The sequence below is a fragment of the Nicotiana sylvestris genome, chromosome 12 (assembly GCF_000393655.2).
Source record: "Nicotiana sylvestris chromosome 12, ASM39365v2, whole genome shotgun sequence".
Lineage (NCBI taxonomy): Eukaryota > Viridiplantae > Streptophyta > Magnoliopsida > Solanales > Solanaceae > Nicotiana > Nicotiana sylvestris.
Genome location: NC_091068.1, coordinates 87,419,153 through 87,438,706, shown reverse-complemented (window position 1 = coordinate 87,438,706; position 19,554 = coordinate 87,419,153). Strand labels below are relative to the sequence as shown.

At 40.8% G+C, this 19,554-nt stretch overlaps 2 protein-coding genes across 2 annotated transcripts; one reads left to right on the top strand and one right to left on the bottom strand.

Moving 5' to 3' along the window:
* Nucleotides 1–10,128: 10,128 nt before the first annotated feature.
* LOC104244955 (uncharacterized) lies at nt 10,129–11,240 on the bottom strand. Its single transcript, XM_009800476.2, has 2 exons — nt 10,695–11,240; nt 10,129–10,242 (listed from the first exon to the last, which is right to left on the bottom strand). The coding sequence occupies exons 1-2, from the start codon at nt 11,238–11,240 to the stop codon at nt 10,129–10,131; spliced, it is 660 nt and encodes a 219-aa protein (XP_009798778.2).
* Nucleotides 11,241–17,700: 6,460 nt separating this feature from the next.
* On the top strand, nt 17,701–19,165 carry LOC104244953 (calcium-dependent protein kinase 8-like). The gene is made up of 3 exons (XM_009800474.2): nt 17,701–17,835; nt 18,079–18,483; nt 18,640–19,165. Exons 2-3 carry the CDS (start codon nt 18,322–18,324, stop codon nt 18,793–18,795), a joined length of 318 nt encoding a protein of 105 aa, XP_009798776.1. The 5' UTR covers nt 17,701–17,835; nt 18,079–18,321; the 3' UTR covers nt 18,796–19,165.
* Nucleotides 19,166–19,554: the final 389 nt, after the last annotated feature.

Genomic DNA, 19,554 nt, shown 5'->3' with positions numbered 1-19,554 from the left:
TGTTAAGGATGACGCATTCCTATCGGTGGAGGAAATAATACTAACTCTAGGTTCGAGCTCACCAAAGTACCTGACGTTGCACCTGAAGTCTTTCAATCAATGATGATGCCTAAGAAATTAGTGGAACTCAAGGCCAAATTCAGCTTTCCAAACCATGTCGAACTGATCCCGACTGAAGCACACACGGTACAGGTTCATCGCCCCGGGTACTGTGCTTTTTAAGCCTACCCCTTCCTCATCGGATATTTTTCCCCCTTTCTTCATTGGTGGAAGAATTTTGTTGTCACTATGGCATCTGCCCTGCTCGGTTTGTGTCGTATATCTACAAGGTCATCAAGATGTTGACTAAGTTTGTCGAGCTGGCCGAGGTCGAACTGATGTTGCGGCACTAGTACATCTATTCACACCTAGATTCTATAGGGGAACTATGGTGAACCTTCACCACCGAGGAGGAAAATGTTTGTTAGTGAAGATGGACGACAAGGCCAATCGTCAGTTCTGACTTAACTTCTTCTTCATTAGAACTGAGGACGTCGTGGCCAATGGCTTTCCTTAGGCTTGGAACTACACTCGTGAGTGCCTTGTTTCTTTCTGCATTTGTTCGGTTCTAATTCTTATTTCTCACTTTCCTCTCTTGCATCCAATAGCCAACCTTATCATTTTATCGCTCATATTTCTTACTGGGTCGAGCGACTCCTCCCCCGTATCGTAGGAATTCATGATTGACCGAGTTTTTTCAAGAGATTCAAACCTGCTCTTCCTTTGACAGGTAATTTCTTTCTTTGATCTTGGCCGTTCCACTTCCCGTTGTGTGTGAATTCATTTTGCTAATTTGACGTTGTGTGTTTTTCTCAGGCAGGGGATCTTCTTGGAGGAGTCGGGCATCGGTTCCCTATTTTCAAAGGAACGCTACTGTGCTTTTAGCTTCTAACCCTGTTGCGACTACAATGTCTTCTGTACCGGTCCCAACCTCAGCTGTCGTAGACTGAGAGCCCGTTTCCATTCCATTTGCTGCTTTTACTCCTCAAATCCTTTTACTGGTTGATGAGGATGACGTCTCTCCTGATTATGGTGGTCTAATGCCTCATAAGAGGAAAGCGGTGGATGCAAGGGGAGAAAGGCCGGTAGCCATCGATTTGGAGGATTGTGAATTTGTTCTTCGAGAGAGGGACACGGTGCATATTAGAGAGAGCCTCGAGGCAGGTCTCGAGGTCCCGCACTAGGAGGATATGAGCATGAGTGCATCAATGCGTCCCACTGAGGACACGGTCGAGGACGAGGTGCACAATGACGACCTTGCACTTTTGAGGCAAGAAGAGGCCTCGTTTTCTAGGGCCGTAGTGGATGTCCTTTCTGTAGTTGATGACAAAAGTGAGGTCGTCGCTGAGGAGGACGTTGGGTCTGACTCCAACATGGATATGGACGAGTTGAGGATGATTGATGAGGGACTCATACAACTCGAAGTGAGGTTGGAAGGGGGCTCCATGACTATTGCAATCCCAATGGATCGTAATCTTCTTGTAAACACCAAGGAAATAGTCCCTTTCCCCGGTCCTCTTTGTTCTAAAGATGAGGGTACGACCCTTGAGACAATAAACAACAGCACCCTATTAAATAACATTATTGGTCTTTCTCTCTAGGTAAGTACAACTATTGTTCGTTCTTTTCCTTATGTTTTGCTTTCTTTTGTACTCTAATTTCTTTTCTTCGTTTTGCAGACAGTTATTCTGGAGATCGAGAGTGCTCATCGGGACAAAAAAATGTACAGATATTTTCGTGAAGTTTAAGGAAAAGTGTTTTACATGTCTTGTAAAGTATTGGGAGCTCCGGTGTCGGCTCTACAAAGGCGGAAATGTGCGCCAACTGAGGGAGGACTTGAAAGAGGGGGGCGAGGAGCTGATGCATGTTGTGGAGAAATACAACATCCTGGAATGGACATTGAGGAGCAAAGAGGAGGAGCTTGAGCTTAGTAGGGGCGTAGAAGCCCATGCAGTGATCTCCAAGCCCAAGTGGTCCTGCTACAAGGCCAACTCGAAGAGTGATAATTTAGAGCGAAGGCACTTAGTGGTGAGGTTGTCGAGAAGTAGGAGGAGCTAGACATGGCGGAGTCAGCTCGGTCGAAGGCTCAGAGGAGGGTGGAGTCCCTTGAAATGGCGAACCGAACTCTTTGTTCTGAGTGAGAAAATGACTTGTAGATGGCGAGGCTCAAGGAATAACGACTTGATTTAAGGATTGAGGATTTAGAGAAAGAAACATCTGATCTTTATTATCGGGATGCCACTCTGGAGGCTGAGAAGGCCAAACTATTTGCAAGGCCGTCTTCATCTATGGCTTATGGCTTCCCGAACATTCCTTGTGAGCTATATAGAGAGTGGATCCATACCGAAGCCCGATTAGATGTGCTTCGTGAGTTGCATATGGTTGGCTCTGTTCCTACTGCAGACATTGATGAGGCTCGGGTCAAGGCTTGTGAGGCTTGGGTTGCTTGTGGTTATGACCTGGCTGTGTCTTATCCCGGCAAGGAGGATGGGGACGTGAGGATGCTGTAGATCACCATAAGGATGAGGCCTAGTATGATTCTATGTATCCTTTAGGCTAAGAGGGAGAGGTTGTTGATGATTTGGCCAGCGAGGATATCATAGGTCGTGATGGTGATGGTCAGCGGTAGTTTTTCCTGCATATATTTGTCTATGTCTTCAAGAGCCTTTGTAATAAACCTTGGAATGAATATCCCAGTTCATGACATTACTACTGCGGCGCAGTTATTGAAACGTAGTCATGGGCCGATAGGTGTTAGTCAGACCTAAGCCGAACATCCCAGTTCTTGACATTACTTCTGCGGCCCATTTTTGCGTACCGCATATTCATTATACGGTCCACTCTGCGAGTGCAGAGCTATGTTTGGAGGGTCTATTTTCTTGTTTTTATAACCCGACCCTATTTCAATATGTAGACATTAACGACCATTTCTAAAGAGAAAATATGATATTTTTAGAGTGAGGAAGTAATCTAGAATGAGAGGGGGGTTCCTAAGCTATTGTTCATCAATCCTTTCTCAAAAGTTGGAGAATCTACAAGGAAAACTCGCAAGTTCTTCATCCAAGTGGTAACGTTCCACACCCTAGTTTCAATTTCGAATTTGGGGTAGAAGATGATTAATGGGGAGTGTGATTCTTGGGTGTAAGAGTGATAATTTATGCATGCATGTACTATCAAAGTTTATGGGAAGGTTGTTGGGTTCAAATGGGCAGACTTTGGGCTGTGGGATGAAGAATCCACCATAGGAGGACCTTGAGATCATAATGTCCACCTAGTGTGAACTTCCTAATTTGTGTTCAAATTTGTTATATTTCCAAATAGATCGAAGTTGCTAAGATTTCCGAAAATATTGTGGTAATTCAAGAAAACTCAAATAAGGTATGTTGGCTAAACCTTTCTCTTAGAATTGAATCCTACAATGATATAGTAAATCCTGAGTTGTAAGACCCGAGTTGTTCATTATAAATTGGACTATTTCGAATAAGCTTTGTGTCGAAAGTTATATGTTAAAAATGTGTTTTGAATGCTCTTATCTTATCTTATTGTGTTATCCTTCGAGAATGTAATCTAAGTATGGGTTGTTTAATAACATGCTATGACTTCAAGTAGTGTTTCAAATTAAAGCTATTATGCCAAATTGTGTAAGAAATCTCAATGTGCCTAAGACTCTTATTTTCTCACGTGAGTATTTAAAGTCTTGAATAGAAACTCCTTGTTGTTGATAATCCATCATGATGATTGAAAGTGAAAAGGTGGCATGAGTTATTAAATATGGCCGACGTGCGAAGAATGATACTACAATTGGGGCCACTAGTGCCAATGAAATAAAGAGACGTGTAAAAAACATTAAAATGAGTTGTGAATCCTTTAAATAATAAATACTTTGGCAGTATTGTTTAGTCACCGAGGAAGGGTAGGTCGAAGTAACCTAATCCCGAAACTATACGTGCCGGTGTAGGAGTGATTGAAGGGTAAATCCCCGTGTTGATGTGATAAGATTGATGTGTTGAGATATTTTCCCTTGAATGAGACGAGATTATTGCTAGCAATATATGATGTGATATCGACCCACATGGAATTGTGGTGAGATGGCTTAGCCGACCAGGCTAAGATCGGATGTCATGCTGCGTACATGGTGGTATTGTGAGTGCATGTCTCGAGGTGAGACGGCTTAGCCGATTGGTCTTAGATCGGACTTCGTGCTAAAAGCACGATAGAGTATCGGTGCTATTGATCTCCCAACTTAAAATATTAAAACTTACTTGAAATCTATCATTCTCCTAACTTGGTACTTTAATATTGTTTGAGGCCCTCATTGATTCCATGTTTCTTTCTCATTGTACTATTACTCGTTCTATTGAGGGGGTGTTTAGTTTTTCATACTAGTACTATTCCATATGTACTAACGTCTCTTTTTGCCGGGTCCGCTGCATCTTTAATGGATGCAGGTGATTTCATAGTGGGAGACATTGAGCATTGATAGCAGTACACCCTCTCCTCAGCTGACTTGGTGAGCCCTACTTCATTTTGGGGTCTTGTATCTCTTATCCTTTGTACATAGCATTTTGAGGTATAGCCGGAGCCTTATTGCTGGCACTGTCGTATCACTCTTTTATTTCTATTAGAGGCTCTGTAGACATAGTCTGGGTTGTACTTTGTTTTAGAGAAGTTAAACTAAAAGTGTTGTAATTGTATTACATATTCCATTTCAAGCTATGATTGTATAGTGTACTATTTTGTATACTTGTTAATGAAGTAACTAATGGAAATGAACTGGTGTTATTCATATGACCTCTTGCTGTCTAAGTAACGAAATGTATCTTCTCTTTATTCATGGGTGAGATGGGTAGACGACATTGTGCAAGGTTACTCGACCGGGGTATCTCGGTTGAGCATCGGTTGCGCTCTCCGAGGTCGGGCCGTGACATCAAACATAACCTTTTGATAATCATGGTCGAGGGCCGATAAATGTTGTTCAAGCAGGGTCGAACATAACCTTATGTTAATCGTGGCCGAGGGCCAATAAGTATTATTGCAGTAGAGTCGAATATAACCTTTTGTTAATCGCGGCTGAGGGCCAATAGATTCTGTTCAAGTGGGGTCGAACATAACCTTATGTTAATCATGGCCAAGGGCTCATAGGTGTTGTTCGACCAGGGTCGAACATAACATTTTCTTAATCGTGACTGAGGGTCGATAGGTGTTTCTGATAAACATAAGTTTCTTATTACTTTGATGTTGCTGCTCTGATTACATGATTAGAGAAAGTTACAAATTTTTGGGCATTGGCTAGCGTTCTAGTCCTAGTCCCAGCCTATCTAGTCCCTTCTTTGTTTGACTTGGATAGTATCGAGGAGTCGAGCAATGAAAGAGAAAAATAGTCCCTCCCTCGCATACTTCGACTTGAAGTGTTCCCATTGTCACCTCATTAGAAACCTCCTTGAGAACATCCTAATGGGACAAAACTCAAGTAAGGGAAAAAAGTGTACGACTTGGGGACACTTCTTCCCTTAGAAGTTGAAGTATTTTAGGTGGCTGATGTTCCAATTATTCGGTAGTTGCTTTCCTTCCATTGTCTCAAGTTAGAATGAACCCTTCTTCGCTTTGGCTGTAATTTTGTATGGGCTATCCCAGTTTGTTCCCAGCTTGCCTTCCCGTAGGTCTTTGCTCGCTTGAGTTTTGACTTTGAGTATGAAGTCCCCATCTTTGAGCGGATGGACCTTTGCTTTCCTATTTTCTACTCTTCTAACTCGTCTTTAGAGTAGTTCTATACGCCCATAATATTTCTGGCAATATCTCCGGCCACAATCATTTGGCGTCTTCGAGCTTTTTCTTCATGTTGTTTAATATGGACTTGTTGGAGGACTTTGCTTGTTCATTACCCGATGGGTGATATGGGGTCAAAAGTATCCTCCTAATATGTCATTTCTCAAAGAATTCAGTTGTTTTCTTTCCCCTGAAATGGGGTCTGTTGTCATAGCTGATCTCCTTGGGTAGGCCGAACCGGCAGATGATGTTCCTCCATATAAAGGTGATTACTTCTTGTTCGCATATTTGGGAGAATGCTCCTACTTCCACCTATTTAGAGAAATAATTAGTTAAAACCAAAAAAGAATGGTACATTACCTCGCCCTACTGGGAGGGGGCCCATGATGTCCATTTCCCAGTGGATGAATGACCACAGAGAGGTGACTGAGTGGAGGTGTTCGCCTTCTTGGTGAATCATTGGGGCGTACTTATGGAATTGTTCACATTTCTTCACACGTTATACGTCATTCTTTTTCATGATGGGTCAATAGTATCCTGCCCGTATGAGGCATCTGACGAGTTCTCGATTGCCAGTGTGAGCCCCGTAATGGCTTTCACAGACTTCTTCGAGGATGCGCTGGGTTTGGTTTAGGCCCAAGCATTTTTCCAAAGGGTCAGTGTAAGTCCTCTTGTACAGGTCTCTATGGAGGAAATGTATCTGGCTACTTGAATTCTTAGTTTCTTGGCTTCTTTTTTGTCATTTGGGAGTGTGTCGTCCTGCAAATAGGCGATAATACGATTGCGCCAATCCCAAGTTAAGCTTACAGATCTTACCTCGACTTGTTCTAGTGATGAGTTGAGGAGGTGGACTACACTTTTATTGTTATACCCCATGTTTTCATATGTGGAAGTACGACATAAGTAAATTGATATAAGCTCGGAAATGAGATGCTATATCCCACATTTTCGTACGTTAAATTTTCATTGTAAGTTAATCGACGTAAGCTCGGTAATGAGATTATTTTGAGATTATTTGTATTATGCTATTTCAAACAAGTGATAAGTAAATTCGTGAAGGTGAGAGGGTAAGCGAATCGAAGAAATTGAGTTTCGTCGAAGTTTGCCGATTTGGAATAAAATACGGTCCAAGCTATAATACCTCGTATTTATAGACTTGTGCCATACAAGGTACCATATGACCATGATAGTAAGGTATATAAAGTGTATTAAAGGTGACTACTATTTTAAGTAATTTGAGATAATTTTTAATTATTTGGATAATTGGGTAATTATGAATTTGTAAGTGGGAGATTAACTTGTAAATTGAATTTTGTGGATAATTATTTGGTATATAAGCTTAACACTTCACCAACATGGCAGCAAGGAGTCTAATTGTTAAGATCAAACAATGACTCCTTGGCTTAGATTGCTAGGTGGCACACTTATAGTATCAAGTGGGCCCACAACCACATTGATAAAAGGCCTTCCTAATCCATTTAATTGTGATGCTTATGACTACAAAGTAATGGATAATGTAATTCTATAAAGGGATTCATATGGACCCTACAAGGTCCAACGTGAATTGCAAATTCAAAAAAAGTTCAGTACAATCTTTCTCAAGAATATCATACGAATTTTCCTACTTTGATCCGTCGTTACGTATTTTCGCAAAAGACATGTGTTAGAGGGATTGTCAAGAGAATTGGTTCAGGTATGTTAAGGCTACCACTTCTTTCCTATTGGCATGATCCATATGATACAAACGAAACGAGCAAATGCACAACTTTTATAATTCACTGTATTCATAGAAAGAAATGCCTATGTTCTTGATTCCCCATATGCCCTATTATTCTATAATCTGTTCATGGGTCTCAGAAAATATGTAAGTTGATAAAGTTTACTTTATGAGATTAATCAAAGGCATAATGGTCTTATGACGTTCCGAGAGATTTTATTGACGTACTTCTCATGCATTGCCTTTATTTATGCATGTACATTGACCCATAACTAGATGGCGTTATATACGCGTATATGTATATGTATATATATGTATATGGGATATGAGAAAAGGTTACAACATTATATACGCACCACCACCTGATCAGCTGGTATACATTGATGATTTTTCCCATAGTGGCCGAGATGAAATAATGGGATGCCCTCAGAGGCTTGATGATATTATGAACGCATATAACTATGCATGGTATGATATTTATAGGCATATGCATGACATTATAAATATTAAATGATTCACATAGCTATGCAGGCTTACATGTTGAGTCTTTTACTCCGTGTTTCTCTCATGTCTATTATTTACTAGTTTTTATTCCTTACATACTCGATGCATTATTTGTACTGACATCCCTTTTGCTTGGGGACGCTGTGTTTCATGCCCACAGGTCCTGATAGACAAGTCGAGATTCCTCCAAGTAGGCTATCAGCTCTACAGAAGATGTTGGTGCGCTCCATTTGCTCCGGAGTTGCTTATTTGGTCAGTATGATTTGGACGTGTATTGATTAGTACGGTTGGGCCCTGTTCTGACCTTATGGTCGCGATCTAATCTTAGAGGCTTGTAGACATATGTCATGTTTATGAAAGATTGTATGGCCTTATCGGTCTATTTTCAGTGTACGAGTGATCCTTTTGTCCTTGTAGGCCCATATGTCATATGTATAAGTTTGTATTACACGTTGGGTCGTCCTATGTCGAGTGTTCTCTCATGTTTCCCTCTAGTTATCTCACAGCAGCCTTTCCGTTTCGTTTACCTATGATAATATTATACGAAAGATATGTTACGTTGGTACTCGGTTGAGTAAGGTACCAGGTGCCCGTCGCGGCTCATCGATCGTGAAATTTATCCCCAGTCGTGATGCTTTAGGTAGGTGCGGCAAATTTAGAGAGCTCATCTGTTTCAGCATTCTGTGCACGCGGGATCTAGTCGAGCTGACATTCGTCGAATTCGAGCAGCAGTTTACAGATCTCGGTATGATATTTTTTGCTATCTTTGTTCTTTGATTTGGAAAGCCCCTATAACTTGGTTGACTACGAGTTGGGATTCACAATGGAGTTTTAACTACTTTTCCCCATACTTGAGTGCTTGACTCAATCCTGCAATTACGGCCTCATACTCGGCCTCATTGTTAGTCATAGCTGGGTATCTTATGGACTGGCAAATTAATTCGCCGATAGGGACTTCAAGTATGAGTCGTAGTCCGGATCCGGATGTGTTGGATGCACCACCGGTGTACATGACCTAGAGGTCCTGTGTTTGGAGAGAGGTTTGGACGGCTTTCTTCTTGACTTTAGGCATTATTTTACATGATAGCTCGGGTTTATACAAAATTCCTCTTAGGGTAAAGGTGGTAACAACTGAGATAAGGTGGCATTGGAAATAGGTTGTAAGCTTTCGTGAAGATATGACTAGTGCCAGTGCTAGTTTCTTGAGGTGTGGGTACCTCGTCTCGGGGTCGACGAGTGTTTTGCTAATGTAATAGATGGAAGATTGCATACCTTTAATTTCTCAAATCAGGACTGCACTTACTTCTACTTTGAAGATGGCCAGGTAGACGAGGATATGTTCCCCGGGTTCGGGCTATGAAAGCAGAGGTGGTAATGATAGATACACCTTCAGTTCTCGCAGAGCTTGTACGCATTCGGGTGTCCACTTGAGGCCTTTGTTTTTTTGAGCATGCCCAAAAATTTGTGACATCTACCAGACGACCGCGAGATGAATCTCGATAAGGCGGCGATTCGACCAGTCAACCTTTGGACTTGGTTCTTGGTAGTCAGGAGTTCCGGTGTCCCTTCGATAGCTTTGATTTGGTTTGGGTTGACCTTGATTCCCCGTTGTGATACTAAGAAACCCAAGAAAGTTCCAGAGGCTACACCAAACGTTCATTTCTCTGGGTTTAGTTTCATTACGTACTATCTTAGTATGTTGAAAACTCCCTTCAAATGGTCGATATGGTCCTCTGCCTTTATGGACTTGACTAGTATGTCATCGATATATACTTCCATAGTCTTGCCCAGCTGATCTTTAAACATCTTCGTGACCAACATTTGATTTGAAGCCCCTATGTTCTTCAGCTCAAATGGTATGACTTTGTAACAATATGTTCCTTGGTGGGTGATGAACATGGTTTTCTCTTGGTCCTCTTCTTCCATACGTATCTGGTTATAGCATGAGTACGCATCCCAGAAACTCAAAAACTCGTGCTAGGTTGTTGCGTTGATGAGTTGGTCGATATGTGGTAACGGGAACAAATCCTTCGGACATGCTTTGTTTAAGTTTGTGAAATCCACGCACATTCTCCATTTACCAATTTTATTTTTGACAATCACTACGTGGCGATCCATTTGGGGTACTTCAACTCCCTGATTGTGCCAATTTCTAACAGTTTCTCCACTTCCTCGTGGATGGCATCGTTGATAGCTGGACTGAATTTATGCCTGACCTAATTTATTAGTGGGTATAATAGGTCAATGTTTAGTTTATATATGGATATATCTTTGGGGATGCCCGGTATATCTGCATGGCTAAAGGCAAACAAGTCTATATTAGTTATTAAGAATTGACTAAATTTACTTGATTCTCAGAGTTTGCAGCTGATGTAGGCCTTTTTGCTACAATCGCTTGGGTTTAATTGAATGGGGTCGAGGTCCTCTACGGTCGAGTCCGCGGCTTCGACCATCTCGGGATCCATGATGACCTTATTGATTGTTATGCCTCCTTTTCCTTATATATTTTCTGTTGGGTTGTTGTTCCATCTAAGGTGATGCAGTAGTTTTCCGAGATCGTCCGTTGTTCTCCTCGTATGCTGAATATCACCCAAGGTGCTGGGAATTTGATTACTTGGTATAAGCTCGAGGGGATGGCTCTCATGGGATGTATACACGGTCGTTCTACTTTGGCGTTGTACGTAGTGGCCTGGTCCATGATGTGGAATGTTGTCTCCAGCGTTACGCCGTCGGCCAAGATGGGAAGCGTAATTTCTCCTGACATCCGTTCAACTACATTATTAAAACCGGTTAGCATGATGCAGCGCGACACTATCTTGTCCTCGAGTCTCATTTGGGTGAGAACTCGGGGATGGATAATGCACGCTCCACTTCCATCATCCAACATGATACGTTTGACATTAGTATCTAAAATGTGCAAAGTAATGATGAGAGAATCATTATAAGGGAAAGTCAAACCGTCAATATCTGACTCGTCGAAAATGATACTTTCTTCAACTCTGTCATACCGTTCGCAGGTGATAGATCGTTTGAGCTTATGAGTGGTGGTGAATTTAATGTCGTTGACGGAGGCGTCATCGCTACCGCCAATGATCGTGTTGATAGTAAGAGCTGGTGATGACGGCTTTGGCGGACCTTGGTGTTCACGTCCTCTAGAAAAGTTATTCCTACCCTTGTCGCTCAACAGCTCTTTGAGGTGTCCTTGCCGCAACATATTTAAAACTTCTTGCCTGAGGGCGATACAATCTTCTGTTTTGTGTCCGCGTTCCTAGTGGAACTCGTAGAGGGTGTTAGATTGTTTGGTGCTCGGATCGGACCTTATCTTTGGCGGCCACTTCACCTTTGTTGCGAGTTTCTCTAGAGCATAGACTATTTATATAGGTGATACACAAAAATTGTGATTAGATAATAAGGGGGCATCTCTTTCATTCCGGTGAGTCCCTGTCCTCGGCCTGGATGGGACTTCTTCTTAGCGGAGGGAAGGTAGGACAGGGGCCCTGATATATGGCTAGTGTCATTTCCTGTTGGGTCGTTAGACCGGGTGATCTCTCCTAATGTTGTCTCTCCGTTATTTTCTGGACTCGACTTGTAACGAGATGAGCCAATGGGTTGGTCTGTTGAGGTCGTCCTCATCTTCTCGGGCTTCGATACAGTAAGCATTATGGATCTCTTCCAATGTGGTTGGAGGATATTTCATCAATCGGATCAGTAGTTTTATATTTGCTCTCGAACCATCTCTACTCAACTCATTGCCGAAACCACCATCCCCTCAGACACGTTAGGCAGGGTCATCCTTAACCTATTGAATCGGGCGAGAAAGTCCCCCAGTCCCTCTCCCAAGGATGGCTTGATGGAAAATATGTTGTTTACTCTTGTTTCGGCCTTCTTGGCTCCGGCATGCACCGTTACCAACTTATCGGCCATTTCCTCGAAAGTTTCTATAGAGCGGGATGGTAGCTGTGAGTACCATATTAATGCTCCTCCGTTAAGGGTTTCACCAAACTTCTTCAGGAAAATAGAGGAAACATTTTCCTTGGTGAGGTCGTTGCCTTTCAGGACGGTGACATAATAAGTCACATGATCTTCAGGATCAGTCGTTCCGTCATATATCATGAGGTAGGGCGGCATTTTGAAGGTCTTTAGTAAGGCATGCGATATTGCTTCTTCGATGTACGGCTGCTCTACGAACCTACCGGCGTCCCTCTTTTGCAATATCTTAGGAGCGCCAGTATCTAGTCGACTCACTCTTGGTATTCTTTCGTTCGATCCCTGAGTGTTTTGTTTTCATTCTCCATTTCTTCCATCCTCTTTAAAACAGCAGCGAGGTCGCTATCACATGCATTATTAGTAACATTGTGAGTTATACCTGGTGTTGGAGAGTCTAGTTGGTCACCCTGTTCGTCTGCTCGTTGTATTGTATAGTTTCTTCCAATATTTGTAGTCATGCATGGAATGGGCTTGTTAAGCATGCTCACTAGCGTATCAGTTAGCCATGCTTTGAGGAGCTTTTTCATGGCTGGGGGTGTCCCTTCTTCTGTGGACGTGGAGGCTCTTTTTTCATTTGGTTTGTTATGCTACAATGAGGGGAGGCCACCTCTCGTGCCTGGGGGAGGCAGTGGGTGTCACGTCCTCACCTAATGTCTCATAACACTTGTTGGTAGCGTTCATAAGGTTGCTAGGGAAGTCACTAGTTACATTAGTCCTCTCACATTGGTTACCTACCATGTAGGTTTTTGTACGTGCAAAGAAAGAGGAAGATCTTGGGGTTTGTGAGGTTAGTGACTCACGTTAGCTGTAGATTTAAAGAAAACTAAAAATTAACTAAGAAATCCCCACAGACGGCGCCAAACTATTTGACCAAAAATATAAATTTTGACTCAACCAATTAGATTTGTATAAAGGAGAGTTAATCTTAGTTAAAAATAATATCCAAAAGACAAAACTACCGTTATCAAGATAAAATAACTAGTATATTTCATCCGGATAGTAATGAATATCAGCAATGATAACAATATGCAATGGTCTAAGAAGATGGAATATGGCGTTAAATAGAAATAACAACAACAACAATACAGTAAAATCCCACAAAGTACGGTCTGGGGAGGCTAGTACGTACGCAGACCTTACCCCTACCCCGATATGGCAGAGAGTTTGTTTTCGATAGACCCTTGGCTCAGGAATATGGAAATAAGACAAGAAGAGACAATTCATCAGTATCGTCAATAGAAACCATAGAAATAGTATCAGCATCATAAAAACCATAAATAGATGACATGCAATAACAATAACCAGCAAATAAGGCCCGGAGCTATGAAAAATAGTAAGGATAGTGTGGACTCTACATTAACCACAAGCCGTCTAAGATCAACCTTACCAAACTCGCTTCACCCTCGGTATGAAGAAGGAGAAGCTCGACTATTCCCTAGCCTACAACCCTAATGCTCGACCTCCAGACCTTCTTATCAAGGCCATATCCTCAAAAATATGCAATTGTGTCATGTCCTGCCTGATCACCTCTCCCCAATACTTCTTAGGCCGTCCTCTACCTCTTCTCGTACCCACCAAAGCCAACCGCTCGCACCTCCTCACCGAAGCATCAAGGCTTTTCCTCCGCACGTGCCCAAACCATCTGAGCCTTGCTTCCCGCATCTTGTCATCCACAGGGGCCACGCCCACCTTCTCCCGAGTATCTTCATTCCTAATCTTATCCATCCTTGTGTTCTCTCACATCCACCTCAACATCCTCATCTCTGCTACCTTCATCTTCTGGATATGAGAATCCTTAACTGGCCAACACTCTGTCCCACACAACATGGCCGGTCTAACCATCGCTCGATAAAAGTTACCTTTGAGTATCGATGACACTTTCTTGTCACACAAGACTCCAAAAGCTAGCCTCCAATTCATCCACCCTACCCCTATACAGTGAGTAACGTCCTCGTCGATCTCTCTGTCCCCTTGTATAACCAACCCAAGGTACTTGAAACTACCTCTCTTGGAGATGACAGTGATCCAAGCCTCACGTCCATGCCTACTTCCCTCGACTCGGCGCTGAACTTGCACTTCAGGTTCTCTGTCTTAGTCCTGCTTAACTTGAAACCCTTAGACTCGAGTGCCGGCAACTACACGTAAATAGTAGTAAATGACATTTAAGTAAATAAAATGTGTGAGTCACCCGAAAACGGATAGGATAAGTGGTTATTCCCTGTGACAATGATGAATGATTGATAAGCCTTTGAACACTAGGTTGTTCTTGGATCCGGTGGAAGTTCTAGACAAGAATCTTAGTTAAAAAGGTTATTTTTTATGCTTGCAATAGGACCAGATTCTCTCTGTAAAGTCAATGTGCTTTTTACAAAATGAATATCTCATGTCCCCTATCATTGTGACTTTTTCTATTTATAGGGAACATGTTCCTAATATATTAATAGTACAAGTGCAGAGAATATCCACTAAAATATTCTCTTTAATGTCCTATCTTGAAACTAGCTGTTATAACTCTGTCAAAGATGTTCGACCTCGACCTCGATCTTTGATGACTCCTCGACCTTAATCATTGCTGACTTCTCGACCGCAACATTTATTGTTTCTAGAGCCATTTCGACCCTAGGAAGATTCCTATTAGAGTCGCATTGGTGACACATGGCGGCCTGTGAACGCCTCATTAATGACATTATGACTTAAGCATATTAGAGATAATTTTTGACCTGTAGAAGCTACTCAATTTTTGACCTATACAAATTACAAGCTACTCGTCTTTTTACAGGTTTCATTTATATATCTGTTGCATAGAACCATAAGCTATTTAACTTGAGGAAAAGAATATGTATGATTGAGGAAGCCGGCAAACAAAAACCTTTTGTTGTATAATAAAGATTGTAATAAATCACGATACTGACGCTAAGTTGAGCAGAGAGCCAAAACGTTTTAATAGAAAAAAGCCAAAACATAAGCAATCACTCATATTAGCCCAGCAGATGATGTTTGTACCCATGGGAAACAGAAACAAACTGAAGAAACATTAAACTATGACATTTTTTATCTTAATGACTAGAAAAATGGCAAATGTAGCAGCAGAACAAAGACATGAGGTGATGAGATGAATCTGAGTCAAGACTTGACAATATAATTTTGGCGTCTGATGGGGTTCATAACCACGGGAGGACCAGCAGTTAAAGGCCACGCCTGGAATTTTTTGTCCGTCTCTTTCCACCATTCATCGGTAGCAACGGTCTTTGGAGTAGTACCTGTTTTCAATTAAATGACACAAAATAACTATAGTGTATGTCTCAATCCCAACCGATCCATGTTGATCCATTTAAGTCAGTCTTGGATCATGCTCTAGCTCTAGAAATTCTTCACATTTAATTAAAGGGCTAAACAGATAGAGGAATAGAAACTTGCCTCCAAACAACTTATGGTCAGAAGTAGCAGTGTCACAAACGTATGCAAAAGCAAAGGATGCAACCACAGAACCAACAATGTACTTCAGTGCCATTATATTGTCAAACTCCAACAACTGCAAATGAAAACAGGGAAAGAAATATATAGACAGACACCAATATTCATGTTTAGCAAATGATGAAAATCTTCTTCCAGAACAATGTTCACAATCTATGTTAAATATCTGTAAATGGCTCCAAATACAAATCTCTTTTTCAAATATGGAAAAAAGAAAATTGGCAAATTCAACAAGGAAAAATGAAGTTTCTTTTTCAATCAACCAACTGCACTCAATCTCCAGGTACAGTGGCGAAGCCACATGCATTGATCCCTTCACCTGAAAGTTACACGGCGTAAATAAGGTAAAATTATTTTTTTTATACATACATACAATTTGAATACCCTTAACCTTAACATTTTTGGATTTTTTGAAAATCCCCTTATCAGAATCCTGTTGGCTCCGCCATTGGGGACAATAGTGTAGATCCTTTGTATATCTATTTTGCGCTATTTATTTACGACCAAAAATGAACGTTCTTTCGATTTTAAGCAGCTTTAGCAAATTAAACACAGTACTAATAAGATCTACAACACACCATGCAGAAAAAAGTACAAACTTGTTAGGTGTTAGCCATAATTTTCTTACGATAGTTGGTTTTTCTGTTTGTTGAAGGAGAGGGAAACATGTTTACCTTAATTGGGTTTTCCTTCTTGTAGAAGGAAATTACAAGTCTCCCATATTTGGCTAGTCCTTTTTCTTGTAGGAAAAGGTTTGGAGTTCTATAAATTGAAGATCCGTCTTTCTCATTCAGTAACATCCGCAATGTACCCATATGGGGTTTGAGAGTCGTGTTTATGAGGAGAACTTTACGGGACAAGTGTTAGTGTGTCACTTGTGTTTGCCTCTTCGTGAGGTTGTTCTCTCGATATTTTGTACTCTCTTTTTATATAGTGGATTGCTCATCTCTGCCGTGGGCGTTGGTCAGTTGACCGAACCACGTTAAATGTTTGTGTCTCTTTTGGTATATTTCTCTTTGTTGTATGATTTATCGTCGTTCAAGGTTTACATTGCTAGCTTCCGCATGACACCAGACTTTTTCGGTCCGAACAAGTGGTATCAGAGCGAGGTTCAAACAGGTTCATCTTGGCAGGTTCAGTTCTAGCCGCATCATATTTGACGATAATCATTATATTTGTCTGAGAAATTTGACCAGTGTGCTACGCACGTTGAGACAAACTTCGTGGTGGAGATTTGGAGATGCAACCTGTTGAAGACTATGTGAAGAAGGTGGATAAAGTTTATTTTGTAAGAAAATTCAGGCCAAGGGGGAGAATTGTTAGGTGTTTGCCATAATTTTCTTACCATAGTTGGTTTTCCTGTTTGTTGAAGGAAAGGGCAACATGTTTATCCTAATTGGGTTTTCCTTCTTGTAGAAGGAAATTACAAATCTCTCATATTTGGTTAGTCCTTTTTCTTGTAGGAAAAAGTTTGGAGTTCTATAAATTGAAGACCCATCTTTCTCATTCAGTAGCATCTACAATGTAGCCATATGGAGTTTGAGAGTCGTGTTTAGGGGAAGAATTTTACGGGACAAGTGTTAGTGTGGCACTTGTGTTTGCCTCTTCGTGAGGTTGTTCTCTCGATATTTTGTACTCTCTTTTATATAGTGGATTGCTCATCTCTGCCGTGGACATAGGTCAGTTGACCGAACCACGTTATATTTTTGTGTCTCTTTTGGTATATTTCTCTTTGTTGTATGATTTATCGTCGTTCAACGTTTGCGTTGCTAGCTTCCGCATGACACCAGCCCTTTTCGGTCCTAACAAAACTAACCATAGGCCCATAACTAACGTTGTGAAAAGCAGTGGTAGATGGAGTTTTTGTGCAATGAGCTTAACATAACTCAGTATTTTTTTGTGATTATAGATACATATGTTAAAAATTACTAAAATTTTGATAATGATTAAGTATAATTCCATAAATATAATGAGTTTTAATACGAAGAATCTTAAAGATTAAACTTAAATCACCCTTGCTGAAAAGAGGCAAATAACTTGCATGCCAACTACTCATATGTGACACACGCCCCGCGCGCGCACACCGTAAATCATCCTGTTCTACCGTTTCCATGCATGTATAGTAAGAAGAAGGAGGGGGTAAGGGGCAACTTACTGCGATGAAGTGATCAATCAGAATAGAGGAAAAGTCCCAACAATAATGATCTTCTTCTTCGTTGAAAACTAAAGCTATGGAGACTTGCTTTTGAAAATGACTTGCTGAAATGTATCTTCACTTTCCATCAGTACCGATCCTTGCCCTATAAATGATACTTTAAACTTCCAAAATAGTTTGCTCTTATCTTATAGTAAGTATTCATAAATAAACATTGCTGGTCAATAAATTTCTCATTGGAATTTCTTTTGCTATATTAATTGTGTGACACGAATATCTGTTCCCAAGCCGACTGTGATTGACTAATAAATTATACTAGCTCCTTTAGTTTATACTCCACGATAACTGTTGAAAGGAAGAAGGTTATTTCAAGTGATGCGGTTATAGTATTTTATCTAACTGTTAACTTGCGCCATTTCTATTTGTATCATTGCAGAAACTGAACAAGGTGTTACTCAAGCGATCATTCGTTCTGTTGTGAATTTCAAAAGGGACCCTTGGCCTAAGGTCTCCGACAATGCAAAAGACCTTGTGAAGAAGAGTTGGGATATTTGAAACTTGGCCACCAAATTCCTGAAAGTGATGTACATATTCTTATGGATGTTGTAAGTGTTAAAATGATAAAGATGGATATTTGGACTATGGGGAATTTGTTGCCATTTCAGTCCACCTAAGAAAGATGGCTAATGATGAGCACCTGAAAAAGGCGTTTGAATTTTTTGATAAGAACCAAAGTGGCTATATAGAGATTGAGGAGTTGAGGGAGGCCTTAGCTGACGAGATTGAAACCAACAGCGAAGAAGTTATCAATGCTATTATGCACCATGTGGACACAGACAAGGTCAGTAATATATTCATGTCATAAAACTCATCGGGCCTCTTTCCTTGTATGTTTTGTTTACTTGGGGATGATGCCGTGTTGATTCTATGGACCTGGGATTGGGAAAAAGAAAATGGTGTCGTCTGTTTTATGTTCTTACATTTCATTCTCATGCAGGACGGACGGATAAGTTACGATGAATTCTCTACAATGATGAAGACTGGCACAGATTGGAGGAAGGCGTCAAGACAGTATTCACGAGAACGATATAATAGTCTCAGCTTGAAATTAATGAAGAATGGTACCTTACAAATGAACAATGAGACTAGATAACTTAAGGCAGAGTATGAAATCTCGAAGAACAGAACTCGCCTTTTGGCTTTCAGAATTTTTATATTCTTTCCTGTTCAACGATCATTTTGCCATTTTTTGTTGTATGTGTGATTTCACCTCTGGGGTGGATAAGTATCAGGTCCCCAATATTCATGTATTCTTTAAGTTGTGATTATGTTGTTCTTTTCGGTTTTTTTATCGACAATTTGAAGAAATATGGTGAAGGATAGAAAGGTGGTTATTTTGTTATTGTATATAGGTTGGCATGTATCATTGTATTTAGTTATGTAGACTAATTATTTCAACTCGTTCCTTTTTTCCTTTTTTTTTTTTTTTTGTCATGGGGTTGGATATGACACCCAGTATGTTTTGTAACATAATGTTTGAGGTGATATTAATCGTCCCACAGAGCACAAGTGATCATGAATGAGATGTTACATTTCCATACATTACTAGCAAATAAAAAGTAATAATTCTTTATCAAATCTTGTTTAATACATTATACATTAATCAAAACTACCTACATTAAAAACCAAGAAGCAGAGTACATAGAGTGAATTAAAAATAGAGACTACTGTCAGTTGCTTCCTATTTTCTCTTGGTCTCTTTCTTATGTGCATCAGCTTGTCTCTTGCTAATGACTTCATTCTAGAAGCCTGCCTACTGAGTCTGAGTGGGCATCCAACCTAAGTCTGCTGCAATAACATCATCATCATCAGAACCCAATAATTCCTCCATTGTGAAGCACTCGTCGCTGCT

Bases quoted from the DNA above. Each gene is read 5' to 3' on its own strand.
- LOC104244953 (XM_009800474.2), top strand. From the start codon at position 18,322: ATGGCTAATGATGAGCACCTGAAAAAGGCGTTTGAATTTTTTGATAAG. The intron at 18,484-18,639 runs GTCAGTAATATA...ATTCTCATGCAG, and splicing joins ACCATGTGGACACAGACAAG to GACGGACGGATAAGTTACGA.
- LOC104244955 (XM_009800476.2), bottom strand. From the start codon at position 11,240: ATGTTGCGGCAAGGACACCTCAAAGAGCTGTTGAGCGACAAGGGTAGG. The intron at 10,243-10,694 runs GTAGAACGACCG...CTAATAAATTAG, and splicing joins CCACTACGTACAACGCCAAA to GTCAGGCATAAATTCAGTCC.